Here is a 23,234-nt window from a genome sequence, read left to right as displayed (position 1 = left end):
TTTTACCTGCTAAATCACCCATTTACCTTTGATATTTTGGAGGCCACATACGAGCAGGTATTATTTCTCCATAAACTGGCTGCCGAAGAGATGCTGAAAGCCTTTGGTCAGGAATTCAAATAGTCACTGCACCATGGTTCAGTGGCAAAGATGACATGAAAACACTTACCACAAAGTGACCAAATCTCTTGCAACAGACAGAATCTGCTATAACAGCACATTTTACCTTAAATAACCTCTGTATCTATTTAAAGCCAGCATGAATTCGTTTTTCCTACTGGCTTAATTCTGGGTAAATAGCTGCTTTGATCGGTTTGTTATACTTCTGTGCAATCACTTGATTCCTACTCCTTGTTTAAGCTGCAGGCTTGTGGGATGACTGTTAATTTTAGTCCCACCTTCGTGCTATTGATTAGCAGCTTCTCCATTTAGCACAGCTAATCTGAGAGACCATTATCCAATAGAAGGGTGCACAAAAAAGTAAAGACTGAGTAATAAGAAGATTTTGCTGGTGTTCCAAGAACTGTGCTGTCTGATGCCCACTCCAGATACTACCAAACCAGACTTCTTTATCACTTCAGTGCCTCGAGAAGACTGTTTTCCAATTATTTCTCCTGCTGCCTTTTGCTAGTAAGCTGGTATGCAGTTCTCCAGTGCTATTACTTCCTGATAACAAATTAACAACCTTGACATCCTTATTCACTTGCCTTACTCCTGTGTGAAAATTAAAAGTTTTTATTCATAGGCTGAAATTAACCACACTTCAAACTATACATCCACTCAAAAAGTCTTCAGTACATTTCTTCTCTCCATGACAGCCCCTGACTGTGTTTAAAATGTCTTCCTTTCTTTGGGGGTGATGGCAGCACAGACACACCAGAAACTACAGACCTATTAAACAGGTGACATTCACGACAACAGGAGGGTAATGACAGTTAGGAGCATGGTGTGTTTTTCACCACTTACAGCTATGTATTTACTGTTGTTTGACTATATACTGATATTGATTTATTAAAATAAGAACTCCTTATAAGAATAACATATACTGAAATGTGACTAAGCAAGCTTTTTGCTTTTCAGCACTGGAAACTAGGTGACTCCAATGTAACTACAAAATATTTGGCATCTACTTTAAGTATTAAACCTTTTCTCTATTTTAGAGCTAAACTAAGGCAGAAAACCCTCAAACCTTAGTGATTAAAAAAAGACTTTCTGAGTGGGGAGAGAGGGAGGAACAGCTAATCAAACAAAAACCATGTTTCTTTCCAACTCCAGATTTAATATCTAAAGACAGACAAAACCAAGAATGCCTAAAAAGCCTTGTTCTCCAACACAGGTAAGTCAATTATCTAAAGTTACTTCAGGAATGGGCTAGGGAAGGTAAGGCAGACCTGCGAAGTATTACCTTTCCTAAAGCTTTATGAAGAGGGGCTTGTGCCAGGGAACAGCCCTGATGATGAAACAAATAACTAAATACATGGGGTTTTATCATTTTACAGTTAAATAAAGCATTAACTGAAAGGTACAATTTCAAATATTTATCTCTAAATTACAGCAAAATACTGCTGAAACTTCTTTGTTTAACATGCATCCGAGACAGCTATGCTTCCTCCAGGAAAAATAATAATGAAATACTACTGCTCTTTAGCTACATCAGTAACTCAAGTACCCAAGTTAACTTGCTGTTTGTGTAAACAAACACTGAGATGAAAGGTGAATTGAACCAAGGGAGTCAGGGTTATTATCAAGATGCAGTCTTTTCATAAGTATCTCCTTTTGTGTCTTTAATATATGGCAGCTGCCTGGAGACTTCACAGCACAAGTTATGAACACTGTCTAGCTGATACAACCTGAAACCAGGCAAATGAAGTGATTAACTTCCTCCTAATAGCTTTCACATTTTACTGTGTATATGTCAAATGTTATTTCAAAAAGCAAACCAACTCCTTTTTCTGCTTAACTGGAAGCTTCCCGGCACAAAAACTCTCCTTTACCGCCTCAGCACGGAAGCACTCTGCAGAAGTTTCAGTATGAGTTACCCTTCTTCGAATCTCAGACTGGTGCAAAATACATCAGTGATATTTTCTGTATCAAAACAGAAATTTGACTGAGGACAAAGAGCCTGCAGATCTCACAACCAAGGACGTTTAGATCTTCACAACCCTTGGCTGGTGACTTTTGTCCCTTTGAAATCAAACGGAGAGACTCACAAAATAATGCAGAAGCTCTCATTAATAGTGAAGCCTGGTTATTTCAACAGCAGTGCTCAAGTCCCTTCCTCTGAATGTTTTAATATCCTTGTTTTAAAAAATCCACTAGGTTTAAAGTCTCTTCACAATAACAAGGAAAGCCAGGATAAAGTCCATCTACATATAAGTACCAGGTCCCTTGGAACCACATTTAACATTAGTCCTGGCCAAATGTGTATCTGAGATCTCAGCTTTTTCCCTTTGGCACATACCTTTGATATGCAAAGGACAGCTTAAGTACTTCTCAAATGGGATTTAATTTGGTTTTTTAACCTCTTAATGCAAAATTACTGCTCCCATGCTGCCACCAGAAAGTGTGGCAATAATCAAATAATTGAATAATCTTGATTTTCACCCTTCTGTAGTAGGCGTTTTGTTAATATTCAGTTAAAATAAAACATTTCTCCTGGTTCATAAGATGCTGCAACTGCTCTGATTCAGCTCTGCCCCAGGAACACAAATGGAATATCAGCTGTGCTACCGGCATAGTGACAGACACTGAGTTGCAACCTGCCTTTACACGAGCGAGAGACAAAGCAGCAGAATTTGTTCCATTTCTGTATTTGTTATTCTGGGGACTATCTAGCCTGCATACCTATTCACTGTCCTACCAGATTCACTTAAGAGGCTGCACATCACTTGTAAACAGTGATTTTACTAGGGTTTTTTATTGGGAAAAACCTACTTCCAGATAGGGCAGTTTATTATAAAACACTACTGACAAATCTCTCATGAAAAATTCCTGAGAAATCCTGGGTGATTTCCAAGTGTCTCTGTGCAGAGATTTGTGACCATACTCTTAAGAGAGAAAAATCCTTTAAGTGAACTGGCAAAAGTATCAGAAGAGTTTAGCTACCACGTACTGCAAGTAAAACACATCTTTATGCAGATAGTGCTTTCAAAAATCTAAGCTCCCCTTCCTTATGCTTAAGCAGAAAATGAAACTCTTGGAAAAGTTCGATTTAAGAACCTAAGCAGAAAATTGCACGTTTAGAAATTTGGCCCTACAATTTTGATTCAGTGCTAAACCAATTCACATTGCAAGAGGCAGAAAGCCTGCACTAGGTTACAAATGACAAATTAAACCAAATAAAACCTTTCTCCTAGAAGAATAAGACAGGCAGTCCAACGGAGTTAATTGCAATGTGTTAATATGACCATTTGTTTAAATTTGCTCTTGATTAGCTGGCTTAGGCATAAAGTCTTATACACTGAACAGCACAATTGGGTTTTTCCTCATTTATTAATTGTGTCCCAGAAACTTGAACTCTGCATAAAAAACAAAACTTAAATAGCATTCCGAGTTCCAGCGTTGCATATGTTCAGTTATAATGCTACGGCTGCTATAGCAGAACTTGAAGATTTCTCTCATGGGCACACAACTTGTCTCATTTCACTGACTTCATGGTACTAAAATACATGTGGAGTGCAAACAAAGAGATGAGACTCTCCTACAGTTAGCACCCCAAAAAAGAACCTATCAGCAGCCCAAAGTGAGAGCGGGACAAGACTGCTATCCCCACTGCCTGCTGCATCATACCCTGCACCCAGGGACTTGTCTTTGCTCTGCCCCTGTCCCTCTGCATCCACAACAGAGAAAGCATTTAACATCTGGGTGTTCTATGAGGATAATCCCAAGCCCCCCTTAGAGATGAAAAGTATTTACACATCCAGCAGTGGACTAAATAAAGGACTGGATGTTACGGTGGAGAAAAATCACAGTTCACAGCACAAGGGAGAACAACGTGAAGACCTTGCAGATGACAGAGGCAGCAGCAGGGCTGCACTAGCAAAACGTTTCTGCTTTACCAAAAATGAGAAACAAGAAAGTTTTAAATCAGGCCAACTATCAGAAAGCCTAAAGAGGTGAGAAATCTCTGGAGTTCCCTTTCATTCCTTCAAACAAATTGGATTATTGACCTTACCTTCTTTTCCCCTTCCCTCAACATTCCCAAGCACAAGATGCTGCAACTCAGGACATGTGCTGTGGAATATGAAATTTGGACCAAAAGAAGATACTATGGGAAAGGAGGAAAATAAATCAAACCTGAAACATGCTATTTTTCTGACACGAGGATGTGGCACGTGAGGGAGAGGGTGGGGAGTTACCCTGCTCACGAAAGCAGGGAGTGCATCATGCTTAATTCCCACATTGAGCATTTTATTTCTTTTCTGCAAGTGATGACAAATAAATAGAAAGGCCTTTCTCCTGAGGAATCATGCAGACTACAAAAAATGTTTCACCTGAATCATCAGTGTTTCAAAGAAATGCTGCATTGGGCAGTATCAGATGAGCAGTGCCACGGACTCCGTGACGGAGGTGCTGTGGACCAGAGTATCACTCGCACAACGTGCACGAGGCAGAGCTTGTGTGGATCTGAAGGATGAACAGGAAATCCCCCAGCTTGGTCTATCATTGGGAAGGGGCAACTGAGAGGGCCTTCAAGAAATCTGGAGAGGGCTTTTGGACAAGGGCCTGTAGGGACAGGACAAGGGGAATGGCTTGAACCTGTCCGAGGGGAGATAGATTGAGATGAGCTCTTAGGCAGAAGTTCTTCCCTGTGAGGGTGCTGAGGCGCTGGCACAAGGTGCCCAGAGAAGCTGTGGCTGCCCCAGCCCTGGCAGTGTTCAAGGCCAGTTGGACACAGGGGCTTGGAGCAACCTGCTCTAGTGGAAGGTGTCCCTGCCCATGGCAGGGGGTTGGGACTGGACTGAGCTTTAAGGTCCCTTCCAACCCAAACCAGTCTGGGATTTCTGTGATATGAAACAATTATGACTGCTCTGGCACATGAGGATGAGAGATGGACACTGAGCTCATCTACTCTGGCCTCATTCCACAGCACAGCATGATTTTTCCCCATTCCTGTATCTGTTTGACCAAACTACCATAATGTGGCAGGGAAGACAACTGCCTCTCACAAACAGGATGAATAATGGCTGGAGAAAAACTGTGCCCCTTTATGTGTGTAATCAGGCCAAAGCCACACAGCACAGCTTCTCCGCAAAAGCCTGGCGTCCCGGTGTAAGGAAAGCCACACTCTTGTCCCAGCATACATGCAAAATTACAGCCTCTTACTATGGACCGCAGCATTTTGTGTGATTTACATAGAATGCTGACAGGTTTTTTGGAAAAAGAAAAAATACTTCAGTCTTTGCCAACACAAATAACTTGACTAGACCATGCTTTGGTTTTGTACAGATAAAGAGGAGAGTAAGGCAAGATTCAGCTCCCAAAACACACTTAAACTGGCTTTGAGAGGTAAGGATTTTACATGCCAGTTGCTTTAGCTGATAAAGAATATCATTGGTTTCCATCACCAGGGAAAACCTCCCTTCCTCCACAATTCTCCCCTTGGGCTGCAAAACCAGACTACCCACAGGTCAGGGCTCATTCCACGAGCTGGGGCCAGCCCATCAATGCCTGCTGCCGAGGAAGTGGCAATAGATTTTAAAACACTGCACTTCAAAAGACAGATACCAGTATGTTAAAAATACTCCTTAAAATCAAGGATGTGGAAATCCAAGCAAACTTCCCCTTCTGGTTGTGGGACAGTGAAGCAGCAGCATGTATTAAAACACAAAACAAACAAAAAAGGCGGAAAGAAAAAGAAAAATCCCCCGCAAAATTTGCCAACTGGTTTACTGAGCCTAGAGGCACCGAGCTGCACGTTAAAAGGAATGTCATTTCTATATGCCTTGAGATCATCTGTATAGAGCAATATATCACAGCTCCTCTGCTCGGATGGGAAGATCAGGGCCTCTACGAGAAACCAGCAATAGCTGCAGGAAAATGCTACCAGTTATGCAATTCCCATGTCTGCATCCGCACACAGCCCCCTTGCCCGCACGCAGATGAGATTTTGTTTTGAGAATTTGCATGTCTTCTTTCACAGGAAAAAGGCAGCTTGCCTGTATTTAAAAGATGCACTAGCTGTCAGTATGTCAAAAAAATGCAGACCATTTAATGAAGTATACCCTAAATCTAAATTTAGCAAGTCTAATTTAGCTGCTTCAAGTTCAAATACATGGACTCTGATGCACCTCAATACATATGCTCAGATACATGTGAATGTCAATGAAAAACTTTTAGGGAGGTTGAAAGCTGGGGACTCAGGCTGTACATTCTCAATTCTCTTCTCCTTCCTAGTAACAGCATGTCAAATTGTTAATCAAGATTTTGGTTCTCCAGCTAGTGCTTTTCCCCTGTCGTAACTGCTGTCTAAAATCATGGCTGCATTCATAAACGATACTGCAATGCTTTGCCATTACACATTTCTGTTAAGTTATTATCAATACAACTTATATAGAGGGCATTAACTATGTAGTATATATTTATTATTCCTCTGTACAGAAATTCTATTGATTTCTTTCACATCAAGAGCACACTACTTGACTGTGAACTACCAGGTTTACAAAGGGATTACGCAAAGTCTTTCTCACTCTACCTTAAACCCCCAATTTTCTTTTCATATCTTAGCAGAAATCTCACAGTCTGTGCGAGTCTCTCACCCCATTAAATAATAGCAAAGATTAAAAAAAAAAAAAAATACTTCATTTTGTCCAAAAAACTATGAAAACAAGCACCCAACCGAAAGCTCCAGCACAAAAACCTGTGCTTAACCTTAACAAGATTGAAGTGTATATCTTAAGCATATATGGTAGCACTTCAGGTGACTTACATGTGCTTAAATATCATGAAAGTTAAGCACAAGCTTAAGTGCTTTTTTTAACAAAGGCTCTGCCAGGTAGACCTCTGCAAAACCAGAGAGAATTGTCTTCTGGCACCACCTGTACTTTATCCTGTTGGAGGTAACTGCCACTCCTACCTGAGGAGTAGCAGAGACTTAGTGAGGCTGACCCTTGAGCAGCCCAGTTTGTCCCATTAGCTAAAACTCCCCTGAAATTCTCCATTTTGAACTCAAGGCCTCATCTTTCAGGCCCCAAAGACCTGCTCAATCAGCATATTGCAGAGGTTTTGTCTGCCTCTTCAATTCTCAGAACCATAAGCCCAGTGAGCTGGTTTGGTCTCCAAAACTTCGAAATAACTAAGAGTAATAAAAATAAATGATAGCAGAGTGCAAGCATTGAAAGACGCCACATCTGGATGGTTAGGGGGAGGCCAAGTGCTAGCCCACAGGAGCAGTTCAGGTCAGGTTTCCTGATGGAGCTGTCACACAATGCATCACTAAGTAATGAGTGTCCTTCCTCTGTGGGGTTTGCTAATCCCAGGTTTGTTGGGCCACCAGCATCATGCCCAGCCACTTGCAAAGGAGGTGAGAGATCCCCAGGAAGCTTCTGATGTTGTCCACTGTGGGCACCTCTAAGGGAAGACCACCTAAGACTCACCTTAAAGGCTCAAAAGCTTTGCACATGCACACACACGTGAACACACACATACCCCCATGCCAAAGAATGACTCTCACCAACTCGCCCCTGGTCAGGAACAGTAAAAAAAAGCAATTTTCATACTTTTGTGCTGTTTTTAAGAACTAAAGGCTGTAAATCAATGCCAAGGAAGCACTATGCCAGAAACACAGCATCACCAGAATTTGGGGAGCAGGTAGAGAACCAAACCAATGAAGCCCACCTTTCCCTCCCCAGCCTCCTGCTACCCCATGAATGAAAAGGGAAGAGAGAAGGGTGGGTCAGGTAATATCAACATCAGACGCCACGGGCAGTCATCAGATTTTCTTTCAGCTGCTTACCAGTGTGGCTCCTTTTATGTACCATTAGCACATTGGGCCCAATGCAAACCATGCCACAGACGTCACATTTCAGTTTACCATTCGGAAGCCGGATTCCTCCCTCGCTTGAGAGCTCCTGGATCTTTCTGTTATCCATCATCTCGTTACTCTCAGTGAGAGGCTCTTCCAGGCTGCTTCCTTCATCATGAGCCCTGATCTCATCTTCCTGACTCAGGGGCTTCCTGTCAAATTCATCATCACTTTGCATTTCTAGCTTTACTGAATTTGCTGAAATAAAAAAAGTAAAAAAAATAAAAATTAAAAATTAAAAAATTAAACCCATGTATGTTCTAAGTTCCCAATCACTAATATAATGATAAACCTCTACTATTATCAATATTAAAGCACAGCCTTGAAGCTCTGACCAACATGAGGGCCTCATGGTGGTGATGGCACCACAATCGCACAGTCTGATGACGGTGATGGCACCACATGTTACAACTGTGTCAAGGCCCTGTTTTGGTGGGTTTTTTAATTCTTAATTTCTATCCCTATTTTACAGCTTAGAAACTAAGGCACGGTGTGATCCAGAGACCTACCAAAAGCTGCAGAGATGCAGCAGGCTTAAGAACTGATCCTCCTGCTTAGCTTGAAACATAGGAGCTCCCTTGCTTTCAAGAAGCCCAGGTCGCAAGACCAAAGGACATAGCCACAGTTGCTTCTTCCAGGTCTCTCCTGCCTAGTGCACCAAGATGAAGGGTCTCCAAAGATGGAGTTTCACTGCACCACCACAACTCATGGAAACAAGCATCCTTTGCAAGCAGGATAACTGAAAACGCAAGGACCTAGTGAAGCCAGAGTTGGGCAGGTTTCCTGGCAGAGGGGAGACCAATCTCTGGATAAACCTCCAGTGCTTTTTTGCTACCATCTTCTGATTCACACAAATGGGACACTGCCAAGGCAAACAGGTCTGAAGTGAGACCTACGCTGCTGGCTTATATGTATTTGCAAGTGAAATAAGCACACTTCAAGATCTTTTGTATCTGTCTGGTTAGACTGATAGGCTCACCACTGATTTCTGTGATCCTCAAGTCACAGGATAAACCTTCTCTAACTATCAAGAGCTTGCAGGATCAGCATATCTTTAAAGAAAATGAATGCATCAGGCTTTCTCACACAGGGGTGTTGTCATCACTAGAGACCCCCATTTCAATGTCTAAATGGCTGGTTGAAGTGCCCAAAAGGCCTGTCTCAGAGTCACAATCTCCATCCACACAGTCAGCCAGAAGGCAAGCCCACGTGCCTGCTTCCCTAAGCCTTGATCCTGCTGAGGGGTTTATAAAGGAGGTGATTCAGCCTTCATATCTAAGCAGTCTTTGACCTCTGTACTAAGGCCATTAGCAGGAGTGCTGGTGACAGCAGTAGACTCAGAGTCTAAATATGTGCCTTGAGCATGGTCAGTGCCTCCAAACCCTGGCCAGATGTGCTGCAGAGAACAGCCACCAAGGGGAATGTCCATGAACCCAATGAGTAAATGTGTCTGCTGTGAGTTTCAAACAGCAGGCCTGGAAATGTCAAAAGAACAAATCCTGCTACTTAGACTTCCTCCTTCATCCTGCTTCCCCAGAATTTACAGTTAAAGAAAACACAAGGTTCAGAGACTGATGTTGATGTTGCAACTCTAAATCACTGCTGCTACTCCTAGGCAAAGCATAATGAACAGGGTAAAGGCACCAGAGACCAAAGAACGGTAAGATGTTGCTTTTTAATCGTAAAATTGTTGAAATGCATCTTCCACTCTTCATCAAGGCACTAATGGGAGCTAAGGAATGAAAGTACTATTACGGCAAAGCCCATCCAGAGCAAGGACACAGCCAGATCAGATCACAGCAGACTAGTACCAGCACAGGCACCGTCATCCAAGCAGTCTGCAACTACAAAATGCTCAAGTGCTACATTTATAGAAGGGAATTGATATTTTTGTTGCCAGAGATGCATTTATTGTCTAAATAAAAGGGAAAAAAGCCCAGGCTGTGAGCTTGACCATGACCTGTCCCCAGCTGGTGCCTGGCGTGGTGGAAGAGCACAGTGCCCCAGGCCAGCTCTCTGCTCCACAGTGCTAACCCTGTATCAACAGCGCACACAGAGAAATAAGTGGGTGACAGTAACCTCCTGCACCCAAACCTGGCCATGAAAGAGACACCCTAAACTTTATGCAATTGCAAATCACCCGCCCACCAAGGACAAGGTACATTTTTCTTAATAGCTTCTTCTGCAAGGCCACCGCTGCCACAAGGGGAAGGCGGCAGAAAAAGGTCAACAGGAAGCTGTTTGCATGAGAAGAATGAGGGGGCCTGACCCACCACAGCAGCGAGAGAAGCAAAGGGAGGAAGAGTGAGAGTTCTGGAAGTTCCGCAGGCTGGCAGGGAAAAAGCCAAGGTCCTGGTCCCACCTCTGCATGGAAAGCAGGCATTGGCGATTTATGGACAGCCCACTTTCAGAGCTAAGGAATGGCAGTTCCCTCTAATAATAGCAGCCTTTTGGGGTATTCAGCAAGTCTGAGAATGAAGCCCGAATAAATGGTTTGCTGTCTTTGGGAGCAGGATTTAATACACTTGACCACACAAGTAGCTACGGTAGAGCCAGAAATAGTGCCCTGAACTCCTCACCTAAAACTCCAGGTTGCTGCCACATGCCTGTGCACTCTCTTTGCACAGTAATGCACTAAATAACCCAAAGCTCATACCAATTGTATATATTTATATGTACTCAGAAGAGAGAGAGAAAGCCTTGTACCTTATGCGTCTCCTTACGTATACAGATTTTTGACTCTATTTCTCTGATATGGACTACACTTGACTGCAGTAAGTGTTGAGAACCACTGCTTCCCATTCAAGTTTGTGGACCTCTGCCTGCTCAGCACAAACGAAAGCAAGGCTGCAAGAGCTTACAAACTGGAAGATCACTTACTTTATCTTGCCCTATCATTTCTTTCTACTGAAGGATGGCTTTCATCCAACAGGCTAAAGAGCCCAACAAAACGGAGTGAGCCGTTTGCTCCCAGACACACCGTGCTCCACAACTCCTGCAAACATAGCTCACAAAGCCCAAGTAATTCCTCTTGCATCCTTCACCATATCCCAGCTATTCTGCAGAGTTGTTCTGGCTGTTTACTCTTCTTACTTCCCTCACCTTCACACATACACACAAACACACACACAGAGCCGTTTTCAGAAACACTCTGCTAGCTCTGTTGCTGCGGGATGGTTTCCTTCAACTGGGACTAGTTGCAGGTCTCCAAGGAGGGGAGCGCTGGTGCAGCAGGGATCTCCCCAGCTTGTTGTGAGGGCTTTGCTAATCAGGTTCTCTCCACTGCCTTACATCATACTGGTGTATATATCAGGCTTGTGTGGTAGCTTGCATACAAACAGGCACTTCAATTGCATATTGTTTGTCTTCTCTGTTCTCAGCCAGCCTTTGAAACTACAGTCACTTAGTGGCACTGTCTTTGTTTTCACCTACAGCCACAAACTTTGAGAGTATAATGAACTCTGCTGTTAAAAAGAAAGAAATATTCAAGGGATATTGATGGCTATCCTGCATCATACACAAGTCTCCACATCGAATTACACCCTGGATTCCCTCACCTTTCTTGTTCACACGCTTGCTAAACATGGCAGGCTTTCTCATTCTTTGGCAAAGCAAAGCATAAATAAGTAAATGGAAAATTTTTTTAAAGTATTTGGCACTTTTCCTAAAAATCACAGCAAAAGAGATAGCAGGGATAAACCATAACCCAGCTTGCTGCAAAAGCATGAACCTGAAGTTAAACCCTTTCCCTCCAGTTAATACAAGTTCCTCCCACTTTTTCCCAGTCCAGCACAACACCTTGTGGGAAGAAAGAGACAAGCAGCCACAAAAGCTTCTACCTATAAACACAAAGCTAATGGCACATGTTCACCAGACCACACAGCAATGTTTCTTTTTCCTTTTTTTTTTTCTTTCTTTCAGAGCACCAACCAGCTGATCCTGAATCACACTTTATCCTGAGTGGCGAAATTGAATACAATTATTGTTAATGTCTCCTAAGTGCTAATTAAACTGCAGTTCCCTCTTAAACAGCATTTTGGCAAGTTTTCAGTACCAAAATATTTCCTTCACCCACAAATTAGTGCAGTTACAAACCAGAAGTTGGAAGATCCACCTAAGAAAACTATTCCTAGTATTTCATCCTCTGTCATGGAAATTTGTTTCCCTCAAAAGTGAGATTTGGGGGGCGAAAATAAAACTCTCCTGTCTTGCTGAGAGATTTGATCCCCAGGTGGGGTGTAAACTAAAGCACTGGTCGTCTTTTCCTTAAGCAAGCAAGCTAGAGTGCAATTCCCTCTCCAGAAGAAAATTCCTTCTGTCCAGCACACCAGGGAGCAAGCAGCAGGACTGTGCCCCTCTGTCTCCTCCACTGTCTGCTGTCCTAGGTCGTTGCTTATTTTATCTGTGGCCTCGGAAAACCAGGCTGGCCACTGCCACCAAGGGTTTGCGGTCTCCGGCTAGAGGTTAGCCTTTCCTGGCAGCAGCCGTGCACCACCAGTTCCTCCCTGCTGCCCCCGGAGCTGCAGAAAAAGCAAGCCTGACCCTTCCAGCCCTCCTGCGCCTCTTCCCCCATCTGTCTTCTCTCGCCAGCAGGACGCAAAGCTCTGGCCCGGCTTCAAGACACTCATCCTTGAGGAGGCAAAATTCAAATCTGCCACCCCCGAGGAGCCTTGGGGTGGCTCTGTGGGTGGACGCAGCAAAGGACATTTGCGGCTAATGCGGACACAATGTGTTCCCTAATTCCAAACTCCTCCAATAACGGGTGGCAGGTGGTGCATTAGCTCTCCCGGGTTCTGCTGCAGATTCCCTGTCCAGAACACAACACAATGCAATATTCAAAGCCTGGATAATGTGTCTGTCTGTACTCCAGGAGGCAGAGAAATTAAGAAATTTTTACTTCCCTCTGGAGAGTGAGACTGAGCTCTAACTGCTGCAGCACAGTGACGGGCAGCTATGGCACAACCTTCTGCATATTGTCTTGTCCATGGTCAGTGACACCGTCTATTTTAATCATGAACTTCTCCTAGGCAGTGGATTAATGACATTGCTAATTGGCAGCTAAAGACAAATAGAAAATGACCCAGCTACTCACAAGTTTTGAACCTGGGAACCTAATTCTCACAGATCGCAAGACTCAGATGTGGAGCGTTTCTATACTATTAAATGCTCTGTTTATATACTGTTAAAAACACTTAATAATGATGAGTGGAACACAGTTAACTTTAATATCTGGAATGGCAAACCAATGTTTTTAAACTGAAAATTAAGGAAGTGGGGGGGAGGGAGAACGCTTCCATCTTGACAGACTTTGAAAATTCAAGGTAAGGAATGCCAAAAGCTGGGAACAATGAGCCCTGACTCTTGTTCAGCCTAAGAGCACTCTGGTAGCAAAAAGGGTCCTTAAAGAGGCTGTCTACACCACTCCAGAAGTGTAGTGAGACTTGAATGCATGTTTAAATATACTTTCCCCCTGGAATAGTATAAAGGGGTGAAAAGAAAACTTCATCTTTGAGTTTCTGTTGCTGGTAATTTGGCTCTTAATTAACGAGGCTTTTCAAGTCCATTTTGGCTTAATTGTGAGCTATTAAATGTGTAAACAAGGGAGCATGGGCAAACCTTCCCTTTTTCAAAAGGCATGCATACAAAGGGTGAGAATGCCAGCTGAGCAGTGGCAGAACCAGGCAAGGAATCTGCTCTGTTGTTGCCTCATAGCCACAAAGCACTTGGCAAACAGGTTGACATTAAGTAGTAAATTAGCTGCAAATTATATTTAATTCCTGAGAAACTAACAGGCATGCTCTTCTCCTGGTGAAATGCAGGTATCCCTCCAAAGCTGTGTAGGTGTGATGCTGAGGAATAAGGAGATTCGGGGCTGCTTAAGGCACTGGAAGTTGGTAACCCTGATCTGTAGGAGAAAGGAAGATGTCTCCTAAAACGACACCTGTGGGCAACGCTGCCCTAACGACACTGTAATGGAAAATGTTTCAGTTGGGGCTTAGAAAGGTGTATTTCAAGGAAGCCTGTTCTGCTTTCACAGTAGATTGAGGCTTTCTGGGGACTTAAAGTGAAGCTGTAGCTGGATGGAACAAATGAGGGTGAACGTCACCTGCAAAGAAAGGGGAATTACCCAGCTCCTTTCTAGAGTCAAGCAACAAAAGCCTAAGCAGGGCCTCTTACATTACACATGGACGTCCCTGATGCTGGGTGTCAAATTTGTTTATCACAAGCTGCCAAAGATTTAGCTTTTGGCTGCTGAGCAAGTGCGAATCTTAGATGGTGACACCATGTTGCCACGGTGACCTCGGCAGGCTTATGTCCATTTGTAACAGTTAAATCAAACCAAACATTTCAGAACTAATAAAAAGAAGGAAGGATGGAAAGATTCAGGAGCTTTGTGCCGAGTCCTTTTCTGCATGCTACAAACGGGATTCTTCAAGCCCACATGGAGGTGGTTAATGCGCCAGAAATACAGTGAGAAGTGATCAGCTTATTTAGGCATCCTTCAAAATTCTTAGTTTTCACATTGAAGAGTCTCAGTTTAAGCCTGCTACCTCTCTGAAGTCAATTTAAACTCTCACTAAATGCAACAGAATACTTATTTCATATCTTCTGGAGGTGGTGTGTGCAGTAAGTGTAGACTAACAGGTCTGTTACACCCAAGATTAGTTTAAATTAGGATGCAGTTGCATAGCTAAGCCGAGCTCCAGTCAGGTTTTAGCTGACACAAACCGTGGTTGCCATCCTCTCGCTCCCCACCCTACTTCCATCTTTTATATTGGAAGTGCTCATGGAACTGTGTGGTAAACCACTCTGGTTAAAAACTAATCTTCCTGAGAAAAAACAACCATTTTCAGCTGGATCAGGCCCCTAACCAGGCATACTGTGCCATCACGAGAACCAGCTCTGGCGGATGTGGAGCAGCAGCCTGGCTGTCGCTGCATGCTTTCAGCAGCAATGCTTTTAAAATACCAGGCGGCTTCTCCCCATCCAGCTGTCCACGGCCAGACACAAGGAATGAAGACTGCAGCAGTTAAACCTGTGGAACAACTTTTATGCTCAAATGACTATACAAGCTTATACAAATATTAAACAGTTACAGTTGGAAGAGCTCTGATTTAAGCACAAGGCATCCCAGCAACTGCAGCATTAAGACCCAAAATTTCTTTTCTATAACAAGACCAAATTCGGATGGTTTCAATGACTTTTAAGTCGCATACAGTAAGGCCTCTGCTGAAGCCCAAAGGGTGAGACCCTTAGTAAGAACTATCTCAGTGTAAGTAAGGATGGCAGTACCTAGACCGGAATATGCCCCAGATGCCCAGCCTTTAGGCATGGCTGTTTGCTCACCACAAGTCACAAATGCTGCTTACCTCCATGTGGCAAGAGTAAGAACTCCTAATTAACTATATATGATGGCTCAGTGTTGCAAGATTCCTCTCCAGAAGGACCTCAGGCCAAATTTCACTCTTAAATGCAACTTGTACTTGCACAAGTGAGAGTCATGTATTCATATCCCAGGGTAGGAAAAGTAGTACTGATGACCCAATCTCCCCCTCCTTTTTTGCCTATATTTACAAAGTAATGATGGTGCAACAGGGTATTGTGCTTAATGTAGTACAAGGTTTCTGCCGATTCCCTATAGGTGCGAGGAAGATTCCTCACCCCGACTCCTCCCTATCCCTTCACTGTGTCAGAACCCGCCTCCTGCAAAAGACGAGGCAAACACAGCAGTACTCACAGCTCCTAGCTGCTGTCCCCTCTACTGATGTTCAAACTAAGCCAGTTATTAGGCTTGGACTCATGGATTTTTCCCTATGGTCAAATTAGGAGAAATTGTTGGATACTTGTTTATTTGTTCTGTTACTTTTCAGGCTGTTTTGATGGGGTGAGAAGGAGTGGGGTTTTTCTTTTTCATCTCCTTATTATGTTGCATGAAACATGCTTCTCTGAGCAAATGTCAGCTAGCAAACTTTCTGCCTTTATGCAACACCTGATCAGCCCCTATGCTCCCCTGCTGCATACCCTAATCACAAAGCCTGTGTCTTAATGACTTCTCGGTCCTTACAGACAGGCAGATGATGTTGGGGGGGGTGGGAGGGGCATGTGACTGTGGTGTATAGCAGGTGTTCTCCAGGGCCCCTTTTCATTGTAAACTTCCATTTCCCAGTTCCCATGAGCTGCAGGAGGCAGGGTTCGGGGACGTGGGTGGTCTTTGACAGCCCTTTCCCTTGCCGATCTAAAGCGAGTCTCTTACTGTCTGCAACACACACATTAAATACTGTCAGTCTCCTCTCCTACCACAGCTCTTTTTTACTTCAGGAGAGTTATTTCTGATGCACGCTGGAAAGCAGAGAGAGGGAGAAAAAATAAAATTGAGCTCAGTCCTGTAGTGAAACACTCTGTCTCTCAAAACATTAAACCATGAACACCTTTTTATTTTTAGGACTGGTTCAAATTCTAATAAGGGAGCAGAAGAAACATATACTCATTAAGCAATGACACAACATTCACCTCTAAGTGGGTTTTCTAAGAGGCTGCTGAGAGCTCTATACGGTACCCAAAACTCGAAGTTTGTAATGGAAAATGCTGACAAACTACAGCTATATATGGATCATCTCTTATAAACAAAAATAAAGTGATTTATAACATCCATTTAAAGTGACCAAAACCTCATTGCTCACTCATTGTCATCTCTGCTTCTTAAAAAGTGCATGACTTCCTAAAATGCTTTCCAACATACGCAAAGAGTAGTAATTAGAACAGTAATGATTATTTCATTTATAAGGAACTTGCCATGAGGGATCTGCACTATATTTGAAAACACACCTGGAAAAGTTGTTGGAAGCCAGTGGAATGATTTCTCTGCGTCTGGACCAGGCACTTTGCTTAATTCTCTGGCATTTTTACCACTGGAGACGTTATTTTATGTAAGTGAAAGGCTTTCATTACAAAGTTACACCTTTGGATCATTCACAGCTTTCAGAAAAAGACGTGTTTATTTTTAATTATATAAACTCTAAATCATCTTAATGCAACCTGACCCAACCATGTCCTCCTCCTCCTCTAAAGGAGGAACCTCCCTAACTCATCAACCCATGGAAAATTATAGGATAAGCACCTGCCACAAAAATATTTTCTCTCTTTGTCACTACACTGTTAAAAGGTGATTAACAACAAAACCTGTTTCATTCATTCAAGTCAAAGCCTTGTCTGCACCCTTGGATGCAAAGCAATGGGCAAATCCCCTGGTATAGGACTATTTGCTGCCCTTGATGATTGCAAACATCAGAGCATAGGGACCCCTCACCACACACGTCACAGCCACTGCTGTGTTGGACTCTGCTATGATTAAAAGAAAAAAGGGAAAGCAGCTTTGCCTAACCACAGTACGACTGCATAAAGTTGAAGGAAAACTCTGCAAAGCCAGTGTGTTTGTAAATGCCGAGTTGGTGCTGCTTTGAAACATGTATTTTTACTTGAGACAGCTGAAAAAGTGTATTTCCCTTATTTCTTTTTCTTTTTTTTCCCTTTTCTTTACTCATTTCAGATGGCCAATGGGAACCAGGATTTGGGATCTGGGATCTAGAAAGACCCACTCACAGCTGAATCACACTCACACTACTGAATTCAGCACATTAAGGCAAGACTTTGAGCACAAAAATTCACCTGCATCTGAAGATGTACATGAACGGGCTACTCCAAGAACTAGAGACTGATCGTATAAAGATGGCAGAGTCTGGTTTAGTCCCTTAATTTTTCCAAATTTAAAGGATAGAACAGTTTACAATCATCTTCCACTTTCAGAAGTCACTTCAAGAATATAAATCTGTTTAAACCCCAAATTTAATATACAAAAACCAGGGGGAGGGTATCTCTGTTGCCTCCTTCCCACAACTTAAAACACACCAGCTACTAAAGCAGCAAGACATTTAAATGACTATTCATTCTGATTTTTTTTTTTAAAGCAGCGCTAGGCTTTCACCTGTATCATTATTATGTAGGCAGTGACAGATGGCAATGGAAAAATATAAAATAACTCTTAGAGTATTAACTTTTTTCAGTACCGTATGTGTCAGATTCTTTAGCATAAATAAATGGCATTACACAGTCTCATTAAATCTATACATCTGTGTAGTAACTTGCAATTTATGGATATTTTCTGACACAATGTTCAAACCAACAGGTTTAGCTCACATGTTTCTTTTCTCACTATGCCATCTCTAAGTCACCAGAAAAGCAAACAAAAGCAAAACCCTACAGTAAATATTCCTGAAGAATTCTATGAGGAGATTTGCTATTCATCAGCTACACATATTTAAGGGAATGAGAAGGGAAGAGGGTGGTGGGATCATGGAAGAAAGGAGCTGGAGAGAGTTGGCAAGTAAAGCAGATAATTAGGTACCTAAAAATTTACATATCTAACAAGTAAGGAATGCTTCTTCAAGTTAGATTAAAACAATAAGAATGGGCACATACACACACATTTTCACATATCAACCATTAAAACACCAAAAGCACCCACCCCGTTTTCCCCACAGTACCCAAGAATGCTGAGCACATACCTCCATCAACCGCTAAACCAAGAAAGGACATGAGACTGCAGCACCAAACCCCAAACTGAAGCATTTCAGACTGCTGAGGAGGTCATGGGATGCACCATCACTGAAAGATGCTGCGAGTGGCTTTGAGCACCACTCGGTATTATTCCAGAAAGTCAAGAACAGGGAGAAATAACAGATTAATAGACTGAAGCATCTCATACTTTCCCAGAAGATACGTGCAGTCCTCTCCTGAAAACATCCCATAACCTCAGCTACTCTGGAAACTGCACGTTCAGCCACCACGCACAGCCATGCACGCAGCCTCTCTGATGGATGGCAGAACTACTTCATTTGTTTGTCTTTGGTTACCTGTAAAGCAGTGTGTGCCCTTTGTTTTATTAAGGGACTGAGGCTGGGCAGCATCCAAGGAAGGTCCTTGTTTGCCTTGTTCTAGCTTCTGCAGTCCAGGTGACACACAGAGAGCAGGGACACTGCACCTCCTGGGACACAGGGCCCAGAAAGCTGGCTTGTACACACAAACCTACTCCTGACAGCTCTCCCATGCCCACCTTCATTCATCCTTGAGCAGGAGGGCAGGGTAGCTGCTACAGTCTGTTCCTCTTACAGAATCTCTTTTTGGGCAACAAGTTGTCTTTGGGAGCCCTCCTTTTAACAGAGCAGCCTGGTGGAACAGGATGCAGCACCATTCACTGTTACTAAACATAAATTAAAGATAAAAATCCATATCACTGTCAAAGAACAAGTGCCTGCCATGGAGGAGTACTGCAGCCCTGCAACTACATACGTTTCAAAAGGTGCCTCCGTTTTCAACTCCCATGATAGTACCTTTGGAGATGTCCTCCAAAGAGCTCCAGCAAATCTGGAGAGCTGTTAATACCTCCAAACTATGACAGAACAATACTAAACACTCCTGCCTGAACATCAAGTCACATCTTACAGACAAACGCAAACCTCATGTACATGACACATTCCCATTGGAAAGCTTAAATTTGGCATTAGCAGCAACTTCTGCACGTCACCCTTTTGTCTCCTTGGGTAAAGGATCTGTTGGGAGCTATTTACGTACTGGCTCTTTTCCTCTAGGAGGAGCTGGTATCTCTGTCTAAAATTAAGATGGGTTGACACTTCCTACGATGAGGCCCTGTTTTTTACTTGCTTATCACTTTGCCAAAACCAATTTAGGCTGAAATTTATAGGCAATATTTTAATTTGTGTATGTATGTGAAACTGCAAATCAAAACAGTTCAACTGGCTCCGACAAAGAGGTCGGAGAAACCACCACCACTGGTTCTTAGCATTCAAGTAAGTCTGCTCTTCTAGGGATCTGTACCCACAGTCTCTTTCAAGTTCTCTTTCCTTGCAGTAAACCCAATTGGGGTACCTGCTGCCAAACGGAACAAGTAACATCTAAGTTCCACTTGCCTTTCCCCTCATGAAGAAAGGCCAGCAAGCCCAATAGATTTCTGACCATGCTCCAGATTTCACCTCACGGGCACACTTCTAATGTGTCCATTCAGGAAAAGCGGGACCCAGACACGAAACAACACTGACATGACTTACTTTGTTTTTGAGGATGGGTCATGTGCATTTAAAAATCATTACTCACTGCAATGAAAAGAAGGAAAAAAAAAAAGGGGGGGGGGGGGAAAAAAGGAAAGAATTTGGCATCCTAAGAGCCTCACTAAAGCTCTTTAAAGTGCATAATTCCATCTCCATACTGTACACAGCACACAATCTCTGAGGGGTAATTATCCATGGATTGGAAGCCAGTGTGAATATACACACAGTCAGTCAATACGATGTTGTGCTTGCTGCTGCTGCTTTTCTCTATCTTTTTTTTTTTTTTAAATCAATTTTAATTGTTGTGGATCTATTTCTGCTAATAAAAGAGAGTGAACCGATTCTGGTCGCATAGATTTCTGGATACGGAAAATGAGTGAGCAAAACATGTGAGAGTACTTACTGTATTACCAGAAATATTTATAAATGGCTCTTCCCTCTCTCGGCTGGCAGAATACCAAAGCACTGAGGAAGCAGCATGGATGACTCCTGAAGGGATGGAGAAAGCTAAAGTCCACTCCTTCATCATCGACCTGGGAAAGCAATGCCACAGAGCTCCGGCAGAAGCCCAGACTGGAACTGCTCTAACAGCAACATCTCCCCTCTTGTCAAAGGGCTAACGCTATTCTGAGCACAAACTGTGTTAGAAAGGATCACAAATGAGCCTCTGCAGGGAATATATAATGTGTCTACTGGGTTATGACAACATACAAACTGGAGACCCAAGGTTTTTTGTAATTCAGATGTGATTCCCAGGACTGTCAGTCATTCCAGCTGAGGACAATCATATTTTCTGAAAGCTTGATGCCTACATACACCAAGACCGACCTAGACTTTTTGGGCTTGACAGTAGTGCAGCCTCCCCTACAAAACACAGCACTATCACAGTGCATTAGGTGTATTTATATCAGCAAAATAAAAATGTGGAGACAAGCACATTTTCAAGAGGCACATGGAAAATCATCCCTACCCTTGTGTGAGAACTTGGCTGAGAAAGAAAAGACTGCACCATGAGCTCCTGCAGACAGGGTTTCTGCAGAGGTACACACACACAGCTACACTGGGATGCAGACTCCTGGCACGGACATGTGCTTTTGCATAACTCATACCTGCACACAGACTAATGAGGCTTTCTAGAATTGGATTAACCAAGTACTCTGAACTTTGTCTAACATCGTGATTTGTTTCCACGTATCCCACTTGGGTTAATGCAAAGGCATACAGGCCAACTGTGCTCTGCAGATTTACTTACCTGGGGAGAAACAAGCACCCTGTTGGGCTGCTATGCTCCCAGCTGTCCCCACGCACAGCCTGCTGTTTGTTCCCATCAGTGGGGAACTACAAGAAGGTGCACCAATTCCCAAGTTACCTTGTGCATGTGAAAACGCCTGGGGGGTCCTGATTCAGTGCAATACTTAAGCAATCGCTGATCTTTAACGTTAAAGTCAACAGGACTTCAGCACATACATAGGTAATTACATGAATTCATCATTGGGCTGAGCAAGCATGTTCCAGCTCACAAAAAGCAATGAAAGGACAACGTGCAGGAAGAACGAAAAGCCTTCAGGAAAGGATTAGTAGTGTCACAAGTTAAACATCTCCTCCCTGATGACATACAGGATCGGGTCAACCGTGCAGACAAGCGAGAACGTTGTGGCATGAAGTTAGAAATGGTAATAGCCTGCTCAAACTGCTGCCTGTAGTAGCTTTTCAGATAACAAATGCAGAATACTAATGTACAATAAGCAATAGTTTAACAGCTCTCCTGAATAGAAGAGGTAGAGATTTTTCAGTGTTTAACTGCTGATCGTTTCTATTCCAGATCTCCTACTTGGCTGTTTCAACTTGCCTAGCAGATTTAAGTGTAAGAAATAACAATAAATTTCTCTCTGTAATCAACCTCTGAAACTCTGCAACTCTTGCTTTATGGTTCTAAAAATCATAATCTAGGAGGGCTGTAACCTAATAACGATAATGCTGTTATTAACAGTCTCCTGAATTACAACAAATAATGTAGAAGGACCTGAGTGACAACTCTGTCCTTCTAGCTTAAAAATAGATAACAGGGGTTTGGTGACAATGTGAAGACATTTCAGTTATGTAGTACTAAGCAACCTACCACTAGTTATGACCAATCTTCATCTTTTTTTGGGGGGAAGCATTATTTAAAAACCTGCCTTAATCCACACCAAATATACAAGTTCTTCAGATGATTATGTCTTCTCATAAGTACAGGAAATATCAAGAATTTACAGTAGGTCATTTGAGTTCCCTTACTCACACTAAGCAGAAAGTAGTTCAGCACCTGCTGAAATAATCGCCAAGCAAGGAAAAGATACAGATATAAAACAAATTTATTGGCTGTCTAGCAGACTTTACATTCAATTTTCTCTTGTCACATTCTCATCAAGCGATGTACCCGCACAATTCTAGCTGCAAAGGTTACGATCAGAACCATGTCAGATTCAACTACCCTGGTGCCAAATTTGACCTGAGGGGTTCAGGAAGGCATTATGCATACTCCCAGGTAGGGCATAGAATTTTATATATCACATGTAATGCTTCATTTATCTGCTTCCATGTGCATAGTGGATCCGTTGACTTCTTCTAATGTTTCTGAACATTATTCGTGCATATATGCTATACAGTCTTTGCAGAAAGTGACCTGTTCACACAAGCAATGCCTCATTACTGCTCTGTTGTCAAGTTTCTGGCCTGGGGCTTTGGGATCACTGGCTTCCCTAAAGATATCATCAACAGGGGATTCTCGCTCTAGGGTAAGAAGAAAGCATCCACCATGAGGCAGAGTCTGAGATGCTTAAAGCTTGAAGATTTATTTTAGGCGGCTGCACCCCGCACACACGGAGGTGGAATATTCCAGTCTCCAACCTTCCATTCTGGTGGGAGCATAAGGAAAATAAGAGGTTTTGCAGTGACTACCAGAGACAAAAAGAAAGAAATAATCATATAGGGCAAACAGAAATGTTTCATTTGCTATGAAAATAATTCGAGTTGACTCGAAATGTCTATTTGAACAAAAAGAAACTAAAACATTTCTGAAGTTGTATAACCTCTGCCTTTCAAGTGCT

The 23,234-nt window shown here is 42.8% G+C and overlaps 1 protein-coding gene across 6 annotated transcripts in view; it reads right to left on the bottom strand.

Annotated features, from left to right (window-relative positions):
- IKZF2 (IKAROS family zinc finger 2) overlaps positions 1-23,234 on the bottom strand; it is a 119,990-nt gene that overhangs the window by 50,092 nt on the left and 46,664 nt on the right. For all 6 annotated transcript variants that reach the window (XM_030488122.1, XM_030488126.1, XM_030488121.1 and 3 more), the window contains one exon: positions 7,955-8,221. In XM_030488122.1, coding sequence (XP_030343982.1) covers positions 7,955-8,221 — 267 coding nt within the window. The remainder of the gene's footprint in view (positions 1-7,954; positions 8,222-23,234) is intronic.

This window comes from Strigops habroptila, chromosome 5, assembly GCF_004027225.2.
Source record: "Strigops habroptila isolate Jane chromosome 5, bStrHab1.2.pri, whole genome shotgun sequence".
In the NCBI taxonomy this organism is placed as follows: Eukaryota; Metazoa; Chordata; class Aves; order Psittaciformes; family Psittacidae; genus Strigops; species Strigops habroptila.
Note: the sequence above shows the minus strand (reverse complement) of the source record. Positions and strands in the feature narration are given on the sequence as shown.